The sequence below is a fragment of the Manis pentadactyla genome, chromosome 2 (genome assembly GCF_030020395.1).
Source record: "Manis pentadactyla isolate mManPen7 chromosome 2, mManPen7.hap1, whole genome shotgun sequence".
Taxonomy (NCBI): Eukaryota; Metazoa; Chordata; class Mammalia; order Pholidota; family Manidae; genus Manis; species Manis pentadactyla.
The window spans coordinates 83872100-83894328 of NC_080020.1; the positions used below are offsets into that span (position 1 = coordinate 83872100).

Here is a 22229-nt window from a genome sequence, read left to right on the forward strand (position 1 = left end):
GAAGAAGCCCATAATGGAGCTACATATACATTTAAAAATGATTTTTAGTTTTTTTTTTTGGAGAGAGAGAGAGAGAGAGAGAGGATCATCAGTTAACTTACAATGTGAGTTGTGAAGTTACTTTTCCTTTCTTACCACTAAAGATACATTATTGATGATGTCAACATCTGCTCTTCAGTTTTTCACTTATTTTCTGTGAAGGCAAAAGTGAACTACTCATAGCAGTGTTCCTAAAGAGCACTAATAAGTTCATTCCCAGGATTACTAGGTTGCCTGACATGGTTTCATTTCTCTGTCTTATTAAATGTGTTTGATTTGAGTTCAGCTTCTTTTTCTCTTTTTGTTCTTTGTTCACTTTTTCTGCCTTCTTTTGGGTTTAGTTTTTTTATTATTATATTTTTTAATTTCGTTGGCTTTTTAGTTACAACTCTGTTATTTTAGTGAGTACATTAGAGTTCATAGTATGTACATTTACCTTTTCACATCCACCTTCAAGTAGTATATCACTTGAAGTATAGTATAAAAACCTTAGAATAGTGTATTTCCATACTAATGAGACAACACCTTGGTGTTCTCTAGCCAATTCAATAGTACATACAGCATTTCAAGGACAAAAGTGATGGAGAAGTTGGGATGCAGTGATAACCTGGTAGAAGATTTGAGGAATAGTTTTAAACATTATTCATGTTTGAATAGATAGATAACAATACTGATAGACTAATGTATTAGTTGGCTAGGGCCGCCATCACAAAGTATCAGACAGTGTAGCTTAAAAAAATTGAAGTTTATATTCTCTAGTTCTGGAAGCTTTAAGTCTGAGGTCAAGGTGTTGGTAGGTTTGGTTTCTTCTGAGGGGAGAATCTGTTCTAGGCTTCTCTCCTTGGTTTGTAGACAGCTGTCTTCTCCCTGTGTCTTCACATCATCTTCCTTCTCTAAGTGTCTGTGTCCAGATTTCCTCCTTTTATAAGGACACCAGTCATACTGGATTAGAGCCTACCCTAATCTCCTCAGTTTAACTTGGTGATCTCTGTAAAGACCCTGTATCCAAGTAGTCACATTCCCGGGGTGTTAGGACCTCAACGTACGAATTTTGTGGGGGTACACAATTCAACTTTTAACAACTGATTTCCTTGTAAATACTATTTTAAGAAATACTAAGAATATTTAATTAATACTAAGAATACATCCTGGGTGAAGGTGAAATAAGGATGTAGACCATAGTTTCCTACTTTGTAGATCAGAGTTGCTGACTCAAGTCTAAGGATCTCTATAGGTATACTTAAATAAGTCATCAAAACTAAGTCTATAACACCAGTGGATTATGGGTAGTAGATAAATCTTTTAACTTTCATCCTAGCTTTAAAAGGGATTGATCCACTACCTTTACTATGTATTTACTTTTCCAGTAATTTAGTCTACTAAATTATTGTTGCCCTTTATATTGTTACTAATTGTTGCCCTTTATTTTGAGCTTAAAGAAGTCCCTTTAATATTTATTTTAAGGCTAGTTTAGTGGTGGTGAACTTTAGCTTTTCCTTGGCTGGAAAACTTGTCTCTCTAATTCTGAGTGATAACTTTGCTGGGTAGAATATTCTTGGTTAGAATGTTTTTTTTTTTTATGACTTAATGAAGGACAGTGATTCTTAAAATTTTCTTTATGTGTCACTGAACTAATAATAGCAAACTCTCATTTTACTTTAGTGTTTAGTGTTTTCATATAAAATGTTTTATCAGAATTGCTGGTAAGGCAGTCTTAATCTGACCCCTCCTCCCCACTCTACACATGCTTCAGTAAAAATTAACCCTTTAGACTTAGATACTCCGAGATTAGAAAATAGAAGCCATTATCTCTGACCTAAACATACCGATTGATTTTAAAAGGAGACATATATACCACATTAAAGAAATGTTCTTCCAATCTCACTCTTTTATTCATTGTTTGATGACTTGAAGCAGATCACTTACATTTTCCCACATCTGTTGCCTTGACTGTAAAATGGATGTTATATCTAGCACATATGATTGTGAGAATTAAATGAGAATACATATGTTAGCACTGTGCCTAACTGCAAAAGTTCAGTAAGTGAAAGCTGATGTTATTAATGTGGTTAATTTGAATTATTACATGGATAAGGAAATTAGGAATGTGCAAGATTCAAAGATGGGATTTAGCATAATAGATTTGAACATTGATAATGGAGACCAGTCTGATTGGGATGGAGGATTTATATTAGGACAGTGGTTTCAAGCCATATCAGACATCCCTTAAAGGTTTCTCAAAGATGGAAAAAGGAGTTTGTGATTAGGAAGGAAAAGGCAGAGGAGACCCTCTTTTAGCCAGAGCAGCTCTCATTTTTGTCAGTTTTATATATTGAGTATTGGACTAGAAAAAATAAGGTTGAAAATCTCTGTTTAGTGGTATTAGGCTGTTGGATAGTAGGGATACAGAAAGTACATCTTTAGTAACACAAAGCAAATAATAATGAGATGAGTGAAATGTAAACCTTTTAGTAGCATTTAAGAACAGTTAATCAGAATAGTCTTAAGACAAGGTCAGGATCTTGTCTGATGATGAGTACTGATTTAAAAACAGAGCAGTGTGCTGTGTTAATGAATTTTTTAGAATTGACCATATTTGCAAATGATTGATGAGAATTTGAAGGTACAGAATTTGGGAATCTGATTAATCTTGGGACTGAGGGATCTGCAGGGACTTCAGTATGGATATGTAAGTCTGCAGGAATGATGGATATGGAAAAGCAAAATGTCAGTCAGATATTGCTGTCAGTTACCTGGGTAGAAATGAAGAGTAGGTATTAGTACATAATAAATAGCAGCTTAGAATTTGAAAAAGTTGTTATGCATGATTAGCAGATTTTTCAAGTGAAAAACGAACTAGCCCAGTAATTAGAAAATGGAAGTACAGAATAAAAGTGTTTTCCATGATGGTTCCTATTATTTAGTTAAGGGAGGGAATAAGGAATAGGAGTGAGGTCTGTATCCATTGGAGAGAGAGTTAAAGTAGATGAGATGTTTCTTGTAGAGCCAAATTACTCCTGAGATAGAGACAAGGGCAAGAATTAAGGTGTTAGTTCAGAAGGAAGATTCCTTCTGGAAAGGAGTTCCTCAAAAGATAAAGAAGCCATAAAAAAAAGCTTGATTAAAAAGCAGAGGAAAAGATTTAGAAATTTGCAGTAAGAGTGGAATATATAGTGTGGAGGAGTAAAGTATTTTGGGCAGTAAAAGGGATAGTACATAGAGTAAAGAGGTATGGAGATGGAGATTATTTTATTTCTGAAATTGGATAAGTTAAAAGGCACGTCCGTGCACAGACACTTTGGGATGAATGAAAATTGATACCACATCTGTAAATCATTCTATTTTCCCTGCATGTCCAGAAATGATAAATTTAAGAATTCCCAGAGGCAAGCTAAAAGTATCATCTGCCTGTAAGTTACCCTCTTACAGTCCTGCTCAGCCCTTGTAGATCTCTGCTAGAATTAAGAAATTGCCCAGGGTGGATAGGAAGAGACAAGAAGACTAAAGGACAAATAATTCATATCTCAGTACCATTCCTTACACAAATGAGAATGGGTATGGTTTTTATAATAATGTATTTCAAAACATTCCACAGTGCATTAATTGGGCATACCCTGATAACCACTGAAGATACAAAGGTGAATAAGGTCTACATTCACAGAATAAGTATATTGACTCAGCTAAACATAAGAATAATTAATTTCTATTTCCTCTCATTCTGATATCCTTAAATATATTTTATTTAGTGGTAGAAGATGATGAAGATGACTTTCCTACAACACGTTCTGATGGAGACTCCTTGCATAATACCAATGGCACTAAGGAAAAGTGTAAGTAGCATATTTTCCCTCTCACCTGATAAAATATACTTTCTAAAGCTATATAGTAAATAACTAACAAAAATTATTATTATGTAGTTGAGTAATTTTTTTAAAAGCAGTGAAACTACTGGAAACTGAAAGTTTCTTCCAGGAAAATATATATACATAAAATATACATTCTGATGTTAAATATAATGGCCACTCATTATCTAATAGACTCATTCTAAATTTCACGTATTAGCCCACTTATTTCAGTAGTATTTGGTAAAACCAGTTTTTAGTATTGAAAAGGTTTATTTCTTGGGTGTGGGGGAGGGGAGAATTATAATGAAATTTGAATGTTTGTATTTCTATTTAATGTTCTTTTCTTTCTTGATAAACTGGTGTTAAAAAGTTTATAATCAGTGTTATTAAAGGAAGATTATTGAAATAGCTCTGATTTCACAGCATAATTGTTTATATACCCAGGAACAAGGTAAGGTGGCTTATTTCATATTCTAATTGTAAGTGTTGGTCTGTTTATAAGTGCTAACTGATTAGGTGGAATTCTGAATTGTTCATGAGAAACCTGTGATTTATAGTAACATGGATGAACCTAGAGGGCATTGTGCTAAGAGAATAAACCAAAGACAAATACCACATGCTATCACTTAAATGTGAAATCTTAAAATACAAAAAAACCCAGAAACCTGTAATTCATAGTCAGTGCTGTTCTTTGACATATCCAAATTTAAATTTCCCCCACATTTTCATTCTTTCCTATTCCTGTTTCTTATTTTCATCACAGCACTTTTCTTCATTATGGCCTACCCCCTTCCTAGTCTTGCAAAATGTTAGCTGCTTATTCCAAAGCTGTCCTTCTAACTTAGGACCAAAAGGTTAAACCTTACTGAGTTATCTAGATTTATCTTTAGGGATTATTTTGGGAAGGTTCTTTCAGTTACCTTTTAATTTCACAGCAAATAACCTGCTTTAATAGAAAAAAGATTTTATTTGGATATAGGAAAAATTACTGAAAAAAGTTGTAAAACTTCCAGGTCCAATCTTGCATCTCATGCACATCCAGCTGCTCCACCTACATTCCCCAAAAGAGAATGAAAGCTTATTTTCTGTAGAAATTGAACTGGAGAGTTCTAGATTCAGGAATATCTGGCATAGCAGAAGACAGGTGTCTTGGCCTATCAGCAAAGTGATTAAGTAGAAATTTACATACTGTTTTTTGAAATCTAACAGCTTTGTTTTCCTGTTTATCTCCAAGAACTCTGATAGCCAGGGACTAAATGAAAGTCTGCGTACTTGAAAGATGCAATTCCCAGCTCTCTTCTCTTACCCTGTTTCCACAGTTGCCATCTACCAGACATATATTTTGTGAAACAAAATTAGAAGGTAACTTTGGAAACACTGAATGGCCACAGCAAAAAGACCTGTATATCAGTAGAGATGAAAAAGCTATCTCTCTGTTAGATCACCTTTTGATAAAGTCTACTAGTGACAAAGCCCTACTAAGTGCTTATAGAGCTTCCAGTACATAACTCTGAAATGTGAACAGATAGTCAGATCTCCAGACATTTGAGGAAAGCCTCCAACATCTCTATTTTGAAGAGAGGCTTGAAACCAAGCAAGAAAAGACAGACTTACTGAAGTCATTTAGAGAAAAACCCTGCAAGATGTTCTGCATCATTTTTTAAATCACAACTCATGTTTTAAGTACACTTGGTGGAATTCACTGTTGAAATTCCTTTAAGTAAATTCCGTTGATGGAAATTAACTCTTCTAAAGCACCATAGATGGAAAGAAAGTATCTTTCTGATTTCACTCATCTGTGGAGTATAAGAACAAAGAAAAAACTGAAGGAACAAAACAGCAGCAGACTCACAGAACCCACAAATGGACTAACAGTTACCAAAGGGAAAGAGACTGGGGAGGATGGGTGGAAAGGGAGGGATAAGGGGAATAAGGGGCATTACGATTAGCACACATAATGTAGGGGGGTTGCACGGGAAAGGCAGTATAGCACAGAGAAGACAAGTAGTAATTCTATAGCATCTTACTATGCTGATGGACTGTGACTGTAATGGGGTATGTGGTGGGAACTTGATAATGGGGGGAGTCTACTAACCACAATGTTGCTCATGTAATTGTATATTAATGATACCAAAATAAAAAATAGATAAAAATAATAGAATAAAAATATGAATAAAGATACCAAAATGGCTAAAAAGGGCTGAGCAAAAAAAAAAAAGTATCTTTCTGTGTTTAAGTTCTAGAAATAAGTCAGAAGTATTGTTTATAATCTGGTAAAGTGAGTAGAACATGTAGTCTTTAAATGTGGAAATAAGTCAGAAGTTTTATAATTTGATAAAGTGAGTAGAACGTAGTCTTTAAATGTGGCACTGCTTTATTTGTAGTCTGGGGTTAGGGTATGTCAGTCATCTCTCAAATACAGACAGGTCTTAATGCTAGATCCAACAAACACTGGAAAAGGGAGAAATGACACTCTGCTCTTGGGAGTGGTCATTGTATGATTTTCATCATTAAGGCCATCATTAAAGATTAAATCTAGATCACTTATTATGATATTATGTTCAAGTGTTTAAAAATTTAGCCCTAGCTTCCCAACCTGCTAGTAAATAGCAAATATTGTAAGAATAGAATTACGGGTGGGGTGTGAAGACTAGAGAAAGAGTAAAACTTCCAGAGACTCTCAGATTATAAGAAGGGCAATTAAATAATTGGAAGATTAGGCCAGAGGAGAAACTTTGGGATAAGAAAACATCTTCCTTAGTTAGAGTAAAGACCTCAGGAATTCATTTTCCTAGTGTAGGCACTGTTTCCTCAGCCTTTTGTGAGCAAAGGTCTTACTTACCTCTACTATGAATTTTCTTCCATTATATTCTGTACTGTCTTTTTTTCAACTTATATTTCTAGAGCCAAAAGAGGATATTTTTATGGCAATGAAAGGGTCAATTCATCAAAAAGATACAATAATTATACATATAGTTGCATGTAATAACAGAGCTCCAAAATACATGAAGCCAAAACTGACCAAATTGGAGAGAAAAAAGACAACTCAGTAGTAACAGAGACTTCTACTAATAGTAATAATAGTTACTAACAGTTATTTGGGACTTCAATACCCAACTTTCAATAGTGGCTAGAACAAATAGGAAGATGATCAGCAATGAAATAAAATCTTTGAGTAGTATAAACAGACCTAGTAGATATCTACAGAAACTCTACGCAACAATAGGAGTGTATACAGTCTTCTCATTTACACATAGAACATTGCTGAGGATAGACCTTACACTTAGCCATAAAACAAGCTTCAGTTAATTTACAGGCATTGAAATCACATTGAAGTATATGCTCTAACCATAGTGAAATGAAATTAGAAATCAGTAACAGAAATTTGGGCAATTTACAAATATGTAGAAATTTACACACTCATAAATAACCAATGGATCAAAGACAAAAATCACAAAGGAAATTAGAAAATATTGTAAGATGAATGAAAGCAAAAACACAACATATCAAAACTTATATGCTACAGCTAAAGCAGTACTTACAGGGAAATTTGTAGCTGAAACACTTTTATTATAAAAGAAGAAAGAGAATCGAAAAATAATGCAGTTGAAACTATGTTAGTTCCTTGAAAAGATAACAAAATAAATAAACCTCTAGCTAAACTTATTAAGAAAAAAAGGTAGAAGACTCAAAATTACTAAAATCAGAAATGAAAGGAAGGGCATTAGTACTAATCTCGCAAAAATAAGAAGGATTACAGGGAAATGTGACCAACAAATTTGGTAACTTAGATGATAAGGACAAAAATCATGAGCAATTGCCTAGGGTTAGAGAAAATGGGAAGTACTAATATGCATGGGATTTTTTGGGGTGGTTCATGAGAACATCCTAAAGTTGGTTGTGGTGATGCTTGTTACAACTTGGTGATTATACATGTTCAGTGAGTAGATTTTAATGGCAGTGAATTGTATTTCAGTAAAACTGTCACTTTGAAAAAGACTAAATAAACTGACTTAGCAATATTAGTGATTTTTTTTTTTTGGCCTCTGGTTTAGATCAAACTACTCCAAAGTAAAAAATTACCTTACTCCTAAATCCTTACTTCATATGATTAAATTGTATTAAATGTTGAAGATGGCCACTTGTGTGGACTTTTTAATATTTATTATATTTCCAAGTTCCCATTTAACTATATTTCTAATCATATTCTCTGACTAATTTTCTAACATATCTATCCCTATTTTGTAAATAATAACGAGCATTTTGTCATGTCATCTACTGTATAAAATAATGGCAGTAAATATTAACTGACCTATCAAATCAAGATATACTTCTGATGAATCTCACTGAGAGGACATTTAGTGTTAATGGAATGTGCATTTCTCTAGGAAACATAAGTATTACCATGTCATTTCCCCCCATGTAGTCTGTGTGCATATGCTCATACATTAATTGTCTAAATGAAGAATTTAGACCACAGATCACTTTTTATCTCCTTTTTTTTCATGTGAGAATATTTTTAATTTAGTTTTTAGCCAACTGTATCTTATTTTTGTTAAAATAGTATTCATATTTACAATAGGCCGGTAGTCCCAAGCCAATTGATTGTTGACTCTGGTGTGATGATATTAGTGTTACAGTCTTCAGCCATGTTTCTTCTTTATCATAGTAACAGGTGAGAGATTTAAACAAAGTTGCCATCCTGTATGTTTGGAAGGACTTGACCACCAGTTTTTTTTCTGTCATGTTTCTGTCACATGCATGCGTGTGTGTGTGTGTGTGTGTGTATGAGAGAGAGAGAGAGCTTGAAATAATTTGTGTGGGGAAAATGAAAACTCACCACAGAAACTTGGGATTCTTCCTTAAGTTGCCTACTTTCAAATTAGTGTGTGAGAGTCTTAGTGAAATGAAGGGATTACAGATCTCTTGACTTCTGTCAGCATTTTTTTTTTTACTTAGTTTATGGGTTCCTTGCTTTTCTGAGTGTTAGTTAATAACCTTCAAGAGTTTTTCAAGTGTGTAAGTTCAGTTCAGTTGAAAGAACTATAAATCTGAATGATAATCTTTAGAGCCTAAATACTTACAAATCTAGATTATAGATTATTTTGTGATTTCTTGCATTTCTGCCCTTGATATGCATGGTTACATCCACATCTTTTCAACCCCCTATTACTATGATACTATTAGTATCGTTTTCCCAGAGGAAACTAAGGCATGTCTCCTTACTTCTTTAAGATGGTCTTTCCTGGTTTTCAACTGAGGCATTTAGATGAATATGCTAATTTTAAACTGTCAAATACTTAGGGATTTTGCTTAAGTTTTCCTTCAAATTAATACAGTTCTACATAGAGGAGATTTGGAGCAAAAATTTAAGTAACCAGTGGAGCCCAGTGGATGATAGATTAAGGTGAGATTTGTCTTCATGACTTTCATTTCCCAACAGATGTAATATAAGATTAATTTATTTCAGACATCATACTATGTGTGAGACTAGTGTTGAAATATCAACTGAGCTTTAAAATCTGTTTCATAACTCCTGTATCATTCTGAAAAGGAAATGCAGCAGAAGAGGTACCTTTCTATATTTCTGTATTTTTTTCAAAGACTTTCCATCGTACACTGACCCTTAAGTACATAAATTAGCAAACATTTAGCAGGGAGGACCCATTATAGTCACACACATTCTCTTATATAAAATACAGATGACTTTTAATTTCTAAGTTGATTGTTAATAAAAAAAGTTTATAATAAAATTGCAGTCCTGATAAGAGTGATAGAAGATATAGAAGTTACAATGATGGAAGGGGTTTTCAGAAAATATAAGAAAAAGAAACTGTTTTTTAACAGCTTTATTGAGGTACAATTGACATAAAATAAATGGTACATATTTTAAATGCACAGGTTGTTAAGTTTTGATATTATGAACCTGTCACCACAATCAAGATTGTTAAGTCATGAAACCATAAAACTCTTAGAAAAAAACATAGGCAAAAATCTCTTGGACATAAACATGAGCAACTTCTTCATGAACATATCTCTCCCAGGCAAGGGAAACAAAAGCAAAAACGAACAAGTGGGACTATATCAAACTAAAAAGCTTCTCTACCGCAAAGGACACCATCCAGTAGAACAAAAAGACATCCTACAGTATGGGAGAATATATTCATCAATGACATATCTGATAAGGGTTGACATCCAAAATATATAAAGAACTCACACACCTCAACAAACAGAAAGCAAATAATACAATTAAAAAATGGGCAGAGGAGCTGAACAGACACTTCTCCAAACAAGAAATTCAGATGGCCAACAGACACATGAAAAGATGCTCCACATCGCTAGTCATCAGAGAAATGCAAATTAAAACCACAATGAGATATCACCTCACACCAATTAGGATGGCCAACATCGCAAAGACTAGGATCAACAAATATTGGCGGAGAAAGGGGAACCCTCCTACACTGCTGGTGGAAATGTAAATTAGTTCAACCATTGTGGAAAGCAGTATGGAGGTTCCTCAAAAAACTAAAAATAGAAATACCATTTGACCCAGGAATCCCACTCCTAGGAATTTACCCTAAGAATGTAAGATTCCAGTTTGAAAAAGACATATGCACCCCTGTGTTTATCGCAGCACTATTTACAATAGCCAAGAACTGGAAGCAACCTAAGTGCCCATCAGTAGATGAGTGCATAAAGAAGATGTGGTACATAAACAGAATGAAATATTATTCAGCCATAAGAAGAAAACAAATCCTACCATTTGCAACAACATGGATGGAACTATAGGGTATTATGCTCAGTGAAATAAGCCAGGCAGAGAAAGACAAGTACCAAATGCTTTCCCTCATTTGTGGAGCATAAGAACAAAACAAAAACTGAAGGAACAAAACAGCAGCAGACTCACAGAACCCAAGAATGGACTAACAGTTATCAAAGGGAAAGGGACTGGGGAGGGTGGGTGCAAAGGGAGGGATAAGGGGGAAAAAGGGGCATTACAATTAGCACACATAATGTAGGGTGTGGGGTACAGGGAAGGCAGTACAACACAGAGAAGACAAGTAGTGATTCTATAGCATCTTACTATGCTGAAGGACAGTGACCATAAAGGGGCCTGTGGTGGGGACTTGATAATGGGGGGAGTCTAATCATAATGTTGCTCATGTAATTGTACATTAATGATACGGAAAAAAAAATTAATATGTCCATCACCCTCAAAAGTTTCCTCCATCCCCTTTGTTATCCCTCTCTCCCCTCTATTCCCCTTCTCTTTTCTGTTACTACGGTTTAGTTTGTATTTTCTAGAATTTAGTACGATTGGCCTCATGCAATGTGGGGAGGTGAGGGTTGGCCTGGTTTCTTTCTTAGTTTGAGATTCATCGTTGTTACTGCATGTTATCAGTATTTGATTTATTTTGATTGCTAAGTCGTATTCCCCTGTTGTGATACACCACCATTTGCTTATCCATTCATCTGTTGGTGGACATTTGGGTTGTTACATTTGGGGCTATTACACATAATGCTGTTGTGAACATTCATGTACAAGTCTTTTTATGGACATACATTTTATTTTTGGGGGTGAATACTTAGGAGTAGAATGGCTGTGTCATACAGTAGATACATATTTAGTCTTCTCAATAGCTGCCAAATTCTGTTTTAGCAGCTGTATATGAGAGTGCTAGTTCCTCCAAACCTCCACCAACACTTGGCATGGTCAGTCTTATAAATTTTAATCTTCCAGTAGGTGTGTGATAATATCTTGTTGTGATTTTAATTTTCATTTCCCTAGTAACTAATGGTATTGAGCATCTTTTCATGTGCTTATTTGCCATCGCTATCTCTTCTCTTGTGAAACGTGCACTCAAATCTTTTGTCCAATTTTTAAAAATTGGGTTATATATATTATTGTTGAGTTTTGAGATGACTCCATATTTCATATTATAGTACAGAATATGTCAGTATTCTATATTAAGATAATATATACATTTATTGATAAAGGATACAAATCCTTTATCAGATACATGCTCTGCAGAATTTTTCCCAGTACTTGTCTCTTCATTTTCTTTTAAAAAAATTATTTTAACTAGAAATTATATATATTTAAGGTGTACATCATGATGATTTGGTGTACATAGTGAATGATTACTGCAGTCAAGCTAATTAACATCTCTCTTCACATAGTTATCTTTTTTTCATGAAAGGAGCACCTGAAATCTGTCTTAGCAAATTTCCCAAATTCAATGCCGTATTATTAACTGTAATCATCATGCTATATGTAGATCTCTAGACATTCATCCTATATAAGTGAAACTTTTATTCTTCTAACAAACCTTATCATTCTTTTAACAATACCTACAAAATTTTTATTTTGATGAAGTACAGTCTGTACTTTAATGGATTGTACCTTTGTTGTCATGTCTACATAGGCATTTTTAAAGTTGGAAGTAGTATATCATTTATAGGAGTTCTATTGAAATGGTTTCTAATTAGCTAGTGGTATAAGATATGTTGTCTTATTTGCATCTTCTGAGTTTTAAGATTTTTTATTTAATTCAAAGTCTGACTCTGAATTAAAATTATAAAATGTAAACATAAGTATCTTTTAGTGTGTGCATTGATCCCAGACTTAAATTCAGATTTTTGTTTAAAATTTTTATATTATTCAATTCTATACTTTATATTCAAATGTTTTTTAAATTCTAGGTTTCTCAAAATGTAAGGTACTTGTTGCTATAATTAGATCCTACTCTAAGCTATCAGAGTGTTATTATTAAAGTATTATTTTTCTTATCACTCTATTAATTGGATGCAATATATAGCAAATAGATTTCAGGAAATAGGATCTAGAAAAAATGACTTGAAAGTACATATGCTGCTACAAATTTATTTGCTCATAGAGTAATGAGAGGGAAATTAAAATCCAAAAGCCTGCTCTGAATTGCTAGTTTTCTATGAGTAACATTTTCTAATTTTAAGTGTGATGAAAAATTGTTTCTTCATAGAAAGATTTTCAGTTAATAAATTTCTTTTTTAGTATTTCCACATGTGACACCAAAAGGAATTAATGGTATAGACTTTAAAGGGGAGGCGATAACTTTTAAAGCAACTACTGCTGGAATCCTTGCTACACTTTCTCATTGTATTGAACTAATGGTAAAACGTGAGGATAGCTGGCAAAAGAGATTGGATAAGGTAAGAGTAGTTTTTCTTACTTTTAAAAACAAAATAATCAGATTTTATTTAACTTTTACGTATTGACTGAACGTTTAAACCAAACTAACTTCTTAGGGAAAAGTCTATTGAGATTGGTAGAAGTAGCATGTGGTGCTCCTCCTCTGAAACTTTGTATCTTAAACTCATGCTCCTAATGACATTCACCAATTATGTATTTGGTTACTGTACAATATGCATTCTTGATAGGATTTTAATATAAAAATTTGTGTAATGGTGATAATAGTGCTTTAGAATAGAAGTGATGAGCCATTAACATTACCCAGCTTTGTTGTGTAATACATGAAACTGCATTTATATGAAATAACTTAAACACTACTTTATAAAGTTAAATATTAGCTTAATTGCATTCATAGTCATGTATATTTCCAAGTTCATTTTGATGCTATTTAATATACATTATCTTCTTCATTGAATATGTATCTATGTTCACCTTTTCCCACCTTGGTCTAAACTGCAGCTCTGATAATAATATTGTAGTATAAGTGTGTAGCTTCTAATGTGAAATATGGCTCAGTGAGTTTGCTTAGCAGGAAAACTTCTGTTTATAATTCAGTGTCAGTAAAATAGTAAAATGTTAGAACAGAAACACACCTTAGAAAATTTAGTTCTAGTCTAATGCTATCATTTTATAGAAGGAACTGAGGCCCAGAGACTTGTCCAGAGGTGTTACGTAGCAATTAGAAGAATTTTACTGTATTCCGTATTTCAGTTCTGGACACTAGGCCAATCATCATCAGAATCTTATCACTTATCAGTAAGTCATGTTGCTTGCAGTATTTGAAGGTCTTATCAATTTGAACAGGACACTAAGAAAAGAAGTGTTATTGCTGATGTAATGGCAGAATGGCCGCAGGATTTGGAATAGCAGTGTGTTTGAGAAAGTCCCCGTGTTTAGAAGAAAAGAATTGTTCAGAATTCTCAAGTGCAAGCAACAAGTATGTTGACTTGTGGCAACATACTGACTGGCAATATGTAATCTTTAAAAACCAGCATTGAAAATGCTTATTTAAGGCATCTTCATTATTATTAGGATTGACATTTCATTATTATTCTGGTGTCAGGCTATTATATCTTTAAAGATTTCACTTTATACCAATGTAGATTGAATTGAATTTTTAGAAGATTCCTTGTGTTCACGAAAAATTATATACTGAGTAAACAGGAGAACCCCTAAATGCATTAGACTAATGATTCAAGAGAATCATTCAACTTGTCCAGACTAGCTCATTTAAAACTTTTTGGCAACTTTCTTTTAAGGTCTCCTGTCTTTAGTCTATTTATCCTTCACTAAGGGGTTGTCATCTTCAATCGTATACTCTAACCATACTGCCTTAAAAAATACTCATTAAAAAGAAAACATGGCAAAAAAATAATAGTAAATAAATAAATAAATAAATAAATAAATAAGCATGACTTCTCCATCTTCTCAGCAGTAAAGCTTCTTACCATGCTGAAGAGAGAAGTGGACTTTTCATTGTCTTCATTGTTGTTAATCTTATCCATTCTCTTTCTTTATTGGGTAGCAGTAAGTAGAGCAAGCAGAAAGATCTGTGAAAAAATACTTTTGTTGCTTCTCCATGCAGCAGTTAATAATCTTTTCGGTAATTCAAATAATTTGGAAGGAAAGTACAGTTATACCTTACTATGGTTTAATTGAAGTTTTTGTTATTCAAGAAGTATTTGCAAACTTACTGTGTGCTATGCTCTAAGCTAGAAATGGGGAAACAGTAATGAATAGGAAATAGTCCCTCGAGCTAAATATCTAATGAGAGCAATAAATAGGTGATAGATTATATAATAACAGCTATTTAATAGAATATACTTTTATGTAGATTTCTAATGTCAGTTACATTGTTCTTTCAGTTAAGTAGTAGAAAATTAATATTCTTCAGTGATGATGGTTTTTCTTGGTTACCTATAATTATAATCTCTCATGCTACAGAAGAAAGTACATTTGTTAACCAGTCACCTCAAAAATTCTAGATGAAAAAATTTGATATTAACAATGCTAATAATAATATACTCTTTGAAGATGTTTGCTTACATTAATAGACTTGCATATGTGTAATTTCACATGATTTTTCATTTTCCCATCTTTTTAATGTTCTTTTTAATTAAGGTAGAAAATAAATGCAGTGAAATGCACCAATCTTAAGCATAGTGCATAATGATTTTGTACATTTATATGCACCCCTGTAACCACCATTCAGATCAAGATACAGAACTTTAGAGCATCCCAGAAGGTTCCTTCATGCCCCTTTCTAGTCCATACCATACCACCACCTCAAGAAATAACCACAGTTTCTAACTTATATCATCATAGATTAGTTTTGTCTGTTCTAGAAACATCATGTAAATGAATCATACAATATACACTCTTGTGTCTGGCCTTTTTCCCCCCTTAACATTGGCTCTGAGATTGATTCATGTTGTTATATTTAGCAATATTTATTCTTTTTTTATCATTGTATAATTCTTTGAATGGTGAATTTTCATTGTGTAACTTCAGTTTGCTTAACCATTTTTCCTGTTCATAGACATTTTTATGTTTTGGCTATTGTGAATAAAGCTGTTGTGAGCATTCTTGTACATATCTTCTGCTGGACGTATGTACTTTTGGGCATTTTCCTAGGAGTAGAAAATTGTTGGTTTATGTGGTATATGCTTAGCTTTAGTGGATATTGGAAAATAGTTTTATAAAGTGGTTATATCAGTTTATACTCCCATCAGCAATAGATGAGAATTCCAGTTGCTGTTCACCCTTGACTACACCTAGTACTATCAGTTTTTGTGGGTCTTTTGTTTTATTTTTTTTAACTTCAGTGGGTCTGTAGTCCCATTTTCTCTTGAGTATACAAAAATTAGTTAATCTTTCAGTCTAATGAGCTAATTCATTGATTTGCACTAACTTCAATTCAATTAGGGTATTTGAAAGTAGTTAGCTTTGAGTTTGTTATGGTCTTTAATGTAGCCCTTAAGTATTTGAGGTGTGGGAATAAAGGTTTAGGTACTTCACAAGCTTGTTGGACTTCAGTATCAGATCTGATTCAGTGCAGCTCACTGTTGTAGAGTAAAGTTGGAGACTAGTGCCGGGGCCAACCTTATTCTAAGCGTTGGCCTTGGGTCTTTTAACCTCTTGGAGCTATAAACCCAGTCTATAAATGGAGAGGGTTATGGTAAGAATCCAAACTCTTTTTGGCTCTAAAATAGTTTTAATCAGCTCTGGGAAAGTACAGAAATTTATTTTTCTTAGAATATATTTTAGCATTCATTTAGTCTACCTATTATGTTGTTTCTTCCTGTCATCCATTACTTGCTTTTTTTCTTCATTACAAAATAAATATAGCTCTTACTGGGGGAAAACAAACACATGACTATATTATAGGCATTTCTCTGCTGCTGATTTATCTCTTTTTTTTTTTTAAGTATTGTCACTGGTAGTTACTTAATCCATCTAAATACATAACCTGCTTTTAAGGTGATCTTAGTGGTGATTTAAATGGTGGCTTGTGTGTAATAGCCCAGAGAAAAGTATTTTCTTAGGAAGAATAATGCTCATTTTTCATATGAGCGGAGGTGTTTTTTTTTTTGCCAAATTAATAAAATTTCAGTGAAATGCAGAAAAAATCTCCATATGGTTTATTTTTTTTTTGCATTTTTAAAATAGGAAACTGAGAAGAAGAGAAGAGTAGAGGAAGCATACAAGAATGCTATGACAGAACTTAAGAAAAAATCCCACTTTGGAGGACCAGATTATGAGGTATGAAGTCATTTTTTGATCTTAGAGAAACACATAAGCCATACCCACCACTAAATGATTAATTTTTTTTTTTTTTTTGCTTTATGGTCTTATATTTATTTGAATTTTTTTTTTTTAATAATTATTTTTTATTGAAGGGTAGTTGACGCACAGTATTACATTACATTAGTTTCAAGTGTACAACACAGTGATAAAACATTTATATACATAATTCTAGGTTCCAGCTATCACCCTACCATAAATGATTAATTTTTAAATAATGCTTTTGTCACCTTTAAACATTCTAAATACATCATTTGTTCTTCAATATTTGTTTTAATTAAATGTATATTTCATAATACATAAATGCTAGCCTTACTCTTAATTGTCTAAAAAAGTTTAATATAGACTTTACAAGGCTTCTTATTAGGCCCATCCACTTTATTGAACCAGTTTTTATGTCCCCTGTGAGGATAGTAATTTTTAATGTTATCAAAAAATTTTTTAATAAAAGCAATCTTTTATTAAGGAGTAAAAACCTGGGTACTGTGCAAAGATTTTAGTTTGCTATGTACTGTGAAGTCTCTATATCCATAGTGTTACCAGACCCCTAAGTCCAGGTTCTTGAGTTTCTGTTATAGAAATGAACACTGAACTTGAAAGCAAGCAAGCAGGCAGAGTTTATTAGAGAGAGTTTGTATACAAGAGCCTTAGCCTATCTGCCTTACCAGCTTGCCTCGCCTTGGTCGCCTCTACAAATCAAGCATCCTATCCAGGCAGGTTTACTCCATGTCACTCAGCAAACAGAAGCAAGTTGCCTTGTAAGGAACTTTCTCTCTCCTCCAGTCAACAACTAAAACCTACTTTGGGGTCCCAGTTGCTGACCTAAATTATGCCAGCCCCTCAGCTCTTCCTCATCAGTTCTGTTGTAGGTGCTTTCCCTTCACTCTTGGGCTACATAACATCTGTTGTTACCAAACCCCCCCAACACAAGACCAGGTTCTTGAGACTCATTGTTACAGAAATGAACTGAACTTGAAAGAAAGCAAGCAGGCAGAGTTTATTAGACATAGCTTGTATACAAGGGAGCTGCAGGAAAGAGAGAAGTCAGGCCCACCAGAAAGGGGTCTTTTGGGGCTTATTTATAAAGGCAGTCGTTGAAGGTTCAGGGAACCAAGGTATGACAGGGATTGTTCTTTCTTGATATTTTCACACCAGTATTTCCCAGGTGGGGCACTACTTTGATGGTTAACAGACAACAGTTTGTAATCTCACAGTTTGTAAGTCAAAAAGTGTCTTTTGATGCCCTAGAACAGAGGGGTTTAGAAAAAAGAATGTTAATTATAAATCATCACAGGTCAAGTTAACTGAAAGATTGTTGTGATCAGGGGCTATTCTAAGAATATGTTTTCAAGTTAGGTACATGTCCCAAGAGGGAGGCTGATTCCCAAATGGAGTTCATCCCTCTTCAGTCTCTGCCTGCTTCAGTAGCACATATGAACTGTTCTAATTGCCCTGCCTTTATGTTTGAACATGTCTGAAACCAGATTGTTTTGCCTGTATTCCCTCTCCATACACACTCACGTATATTAAAATTTTATAAGCTTTGTTTTCCATTATACTTCTTTAGAAAAAAGTTTATTCTTTTTTCTTTAAAAAAAAAAGAAGTATAAGTAATATATCTGGTAATTGTCATTATCATTGTTGATGTTCCTGAAATAAACATTTTAAAAATAGAGTCTCAAGCAGAATCATTGAGGTAGAAGTAGAGTGGTAAAAATAGTGATAGTTAGATTACATTTAAGAAAATATAAGAGTAAATTCATGCCCTTTTTTATTCTGGAGAGTTATAAAAAGAGCTCCATTGACTACTTTTCACATTGGAATTGATTAATGATAAAAAAGGGCTGCTGGTGGCTAAATATTTTTTATGTTGGAATTGATTTCCAACTGTGGAAATCCATAATGTAATCCTTGAGCTGTAGTATTTTTTATACAATTTTTTTTGTTAAGGTATGATTGATATACACTCTTATGAAGGTTTCACATGAAAAACAATGTGGTTACTACATTCACCCATATTATCGAGGCCCCCCCCCATACCCCATTGCAGTCACTGTCGATCAGTGTAGTAAGATGCCACAGAGTCACTATTTGCCTTCTCTGTGCTACAATGTCTTCCCCATGATCCCCCCTAACACCATGTGCCAATCATAATACCCCTGAATCCGTTTTCCCTCCCTCCCCACCCACGCTCCTGCACCTCTCCCCTTTGGTAACCACTAGTCCCTTCTTGGAGTCTGTGAGTCTGCTTCTGTTCTATTCCTTCAGTTATGCTTCATTGTTAGGCTCCACAAATGAGTGAAATCATTTGGTACTTGTCTTTCTCTGCCTGACTTATTTCACTGAGCATAATACCCTCTAGCTCCATCCATGTTGTTGCAAATGGTAGGATTTGTTTCTTTATTATGGCTGCCTACTATTCCATTATGTATATGTACCACCTCTTCTTTATTCATTCATCTACTCATGGACACTTAGGTTGCTTCCATATCTTGGCTATTGTAAATAGTCCTGCGATAAACATAGGGGTGCATATATCTTTTTGAATCTGAGAATTGTATTGTTTGGGTAAATTCCTAGGAGTGGAAGTCCCAGGTCAAATGGTATTTCTTTTTTTTTAGTTTTTTGAGGAACCTCCAAATTGCTTTCCACAATGGTTGAACTAGCTTACATTCCCACCAGCAGTGTAGGAGGGTTCCCCTTTCTCCGCATCCTCACCAGCATTTGTTGTTCTTAGTCTTTTTGATGCTGGCCATCCTTACTGGTGTGAGGTGATATCTCATTGTGGTTTTAATTTGCATTTCCCTGATAATTAGTGATGTGGAGCATCTTTTTATGTGTCTGTTGGCCATCTGAATTTCTTCTTTGGAGAATTGTCTGTTCATATCCTCCACCCATTTTTTAATTGGATTATTTGCTTTTTGGTTGTTGAGACATGTGAGTTCTTTATATATTCTGGATGTTAACCCCTTGTTGGATATGTCGTTTATAAATATATTTTCCCTTACTCTAGAATGCCCTTTTGTTCTGCTGATGGTGTCCTTTGCTGTACAGAAGCTTTTTTGGTTTGATGTAGTCCCATTTGTTCATTTTTGCTTTTGTTTCCCTTTCCCGAAGAGATGAGTTCAGAAATAAGTTGCTCATGCTTATATTCAAGAGATTTTTGCCTATGTTATCTTTTAAGACTTTTATGGGTTCAAGACTTATACTCAGGTCTTTGATCCATTTTGAGTTTACTTTTGTGTATGGGGTTAGACAATAATCCAGTTTCATTCTCTTGCATGTAGCTGTCCAGTTTTGTCAACACCAGTTGTTGTGTGACATATCCCCATTGTATGTCCATGGTTCCTTTATCGTATATTAAGTAACCATATATACTTGGGTTTATATCTGGGCTCTCTAGTCTGTTCCATTGTCTATGGGTCTGTTCTGGTGCCAGTACCAAATTGTCTTGATTACTGTGTCTTTGAAGTAGAACTTGAGGTCGGGGAGCATAATCTCCCTTGCTTTATTCTTCCTTCTCAGGATTGCTTTGGCTATTGGGAGTCTTTTGTGGTTCCATGTGAATTTTAGAACTACTTGTTCTAGTTCACTGAAGAATGCTATTGGTTTTTTGATAGGGATTGCATTGAATCTGTAGATTGCTTTAGGCAGGATGGCCATTTTTTTTTGGTATCATTAATATAAAATCACATGGGCAGCATTGTTACTAGATTTCCCCCATTAGGATGGCCATTTTGACAATATTAATTCTTCCTATCCATGAGCACGGGATGTATTTCCGTTTATCGGTTTCTTCTTTAATTTCTCTCATGAGTGTCTTGTCATTTTCAGGATATAAGTCTTTCACTTCCTGCATTAGGTTTATTCCTAGGTATTTTATTCTTTTAGATGCATTTGTGACTGGAAGTGTTTTACTGATTTCTCTTCCTGCTAGTTCATCGGTAGTGTATAGGAATGCAACAAATTTCTGTGTATTATTTTTGTATCCTGCAACTTTGCTGAATGAGCTGTAGTATTTTTAAATTAAGCTGCCGTTTCTTTCCTTCTAGTATATGTTAAAATTATATAATGAGCCATCATCTGGGTTTTAAAAAACTAGATTACATAATACAAGAAGTTTTTTTTTTGTTTTTGTTTTTTTTTTAGATAAATATTTTTTATTGAAGGGTAGTTGACACACAGTATTACATTAGTTTCAGGTGTACAACACAGTGATTCAACATTTATATACATGATAATTCTAGGTACCAGCTATCACCATACCAAGTTGTTACAATATTTTGACTATATTCTTTCTGCTATACATTACATCCCGGTTACTTATTATTTTACAATTGGAAGTGTGTACTTTTTTGTTGTTGTTGTTGTTGTTGTTGTTGTGAGGGCATCTCTCATATTTATTGATCAAATGGTTGTTAACAACAATAAAATTCTGTATAGGGGAGTCAGTGCTCAATGCATAATCATTAATCCACCCCAAGCCTAAGTTTCGTCAGTCTCCAATCTTCTGAAGCATAACGAACAAGTTCTTACATGGAGAACAGATTCTTACATAGTGAATAAGTTACATGTTGAACACTACAAGGGCAGTCATCACAGAAACCTTCGGTTTTGCTCATGCATTATGAACTATAAACACTCAGTTCAAATATGAATACTCATTTGATTTTTATACTTGATTTATATGTGGATACCACATTTCTCTCTTTATTACTATTATTTTTAATAAAATGCTGAAGTGGTAGGTAGATACAAGATAAAGGTAGAAAACATAGTTTAGTGTTGTAAGAGAGCAGATGTAGATGATCAGGTGTGTGCCTGTAGACTATGTGTTAATCCAAGCTAGACAAGGGCAATAAAACATCCACGGATGCAGAAGATTTCTCTCAGAACGGGGGGGTGAGGTTCTAAGCCTCACCTCTGTTGATCCCCAGTTTCTCACCTGATGGCCCCCCTGCAACTGTGCCTCTCTTAGTTTGTTCCTCCCTTGAGGAATCTTACCCGTCTCTGGATAACCAGTCATCTTCTGGAGCCATACAGGGAAATGTAAAGTTGGTAAGTGAGAGAGAAGCCTTATTGTTTGAAAAGGTTAGCTTTTTACTTCTTTGCATATTTATGCCCTGTGGCTTCTATGCCCAGCATGAATTCTATTTAAGGGTTGTAATTAGGAAGGAAGAAGAAAAGCTATAGAAGTAGCAGGCAGAAGAAAACATGGGAAGATTGATTATTTCTTTGACATATCTTCTTGTAGAGTAACTTCAGCATGTATAGGTTTTAAACTACTAATTAAATTGCACACACACATT

At 34.1% G+C, this 22229-nt stretch overlaps 1 protein-coding gene across 2 annotated transcripts in view; it reads left to right on the forward strand.

Annotated features, from left to right (window-relative positions):
* CERT1 (ceramide transporter 1) overlaps positions 1 to 22229 on the forward strand; it is a 110403-nt gene that overhangs the window by 53990 nt on the left and 34184 nt on the right. For both annotated transcript variants that reach the window (XM_036886104.2, XM_036886105.2), the window contains exons 6-8: positions 3786 to 3869; positions 12919 to 13076; positions 16786 to 16878. In XM_036886104.2, the coding sequence (XP_036741999.1) occupies positions 3786 to 3869; positions 12919 to 13076; positions 16786 to 16878 (335 nt within the window). The remainder of the gene's footprint in view (positions 1 to 3785; positions 3870 to 12918; positions 13077 to 16785; positions 16879 to 22229) is intronic.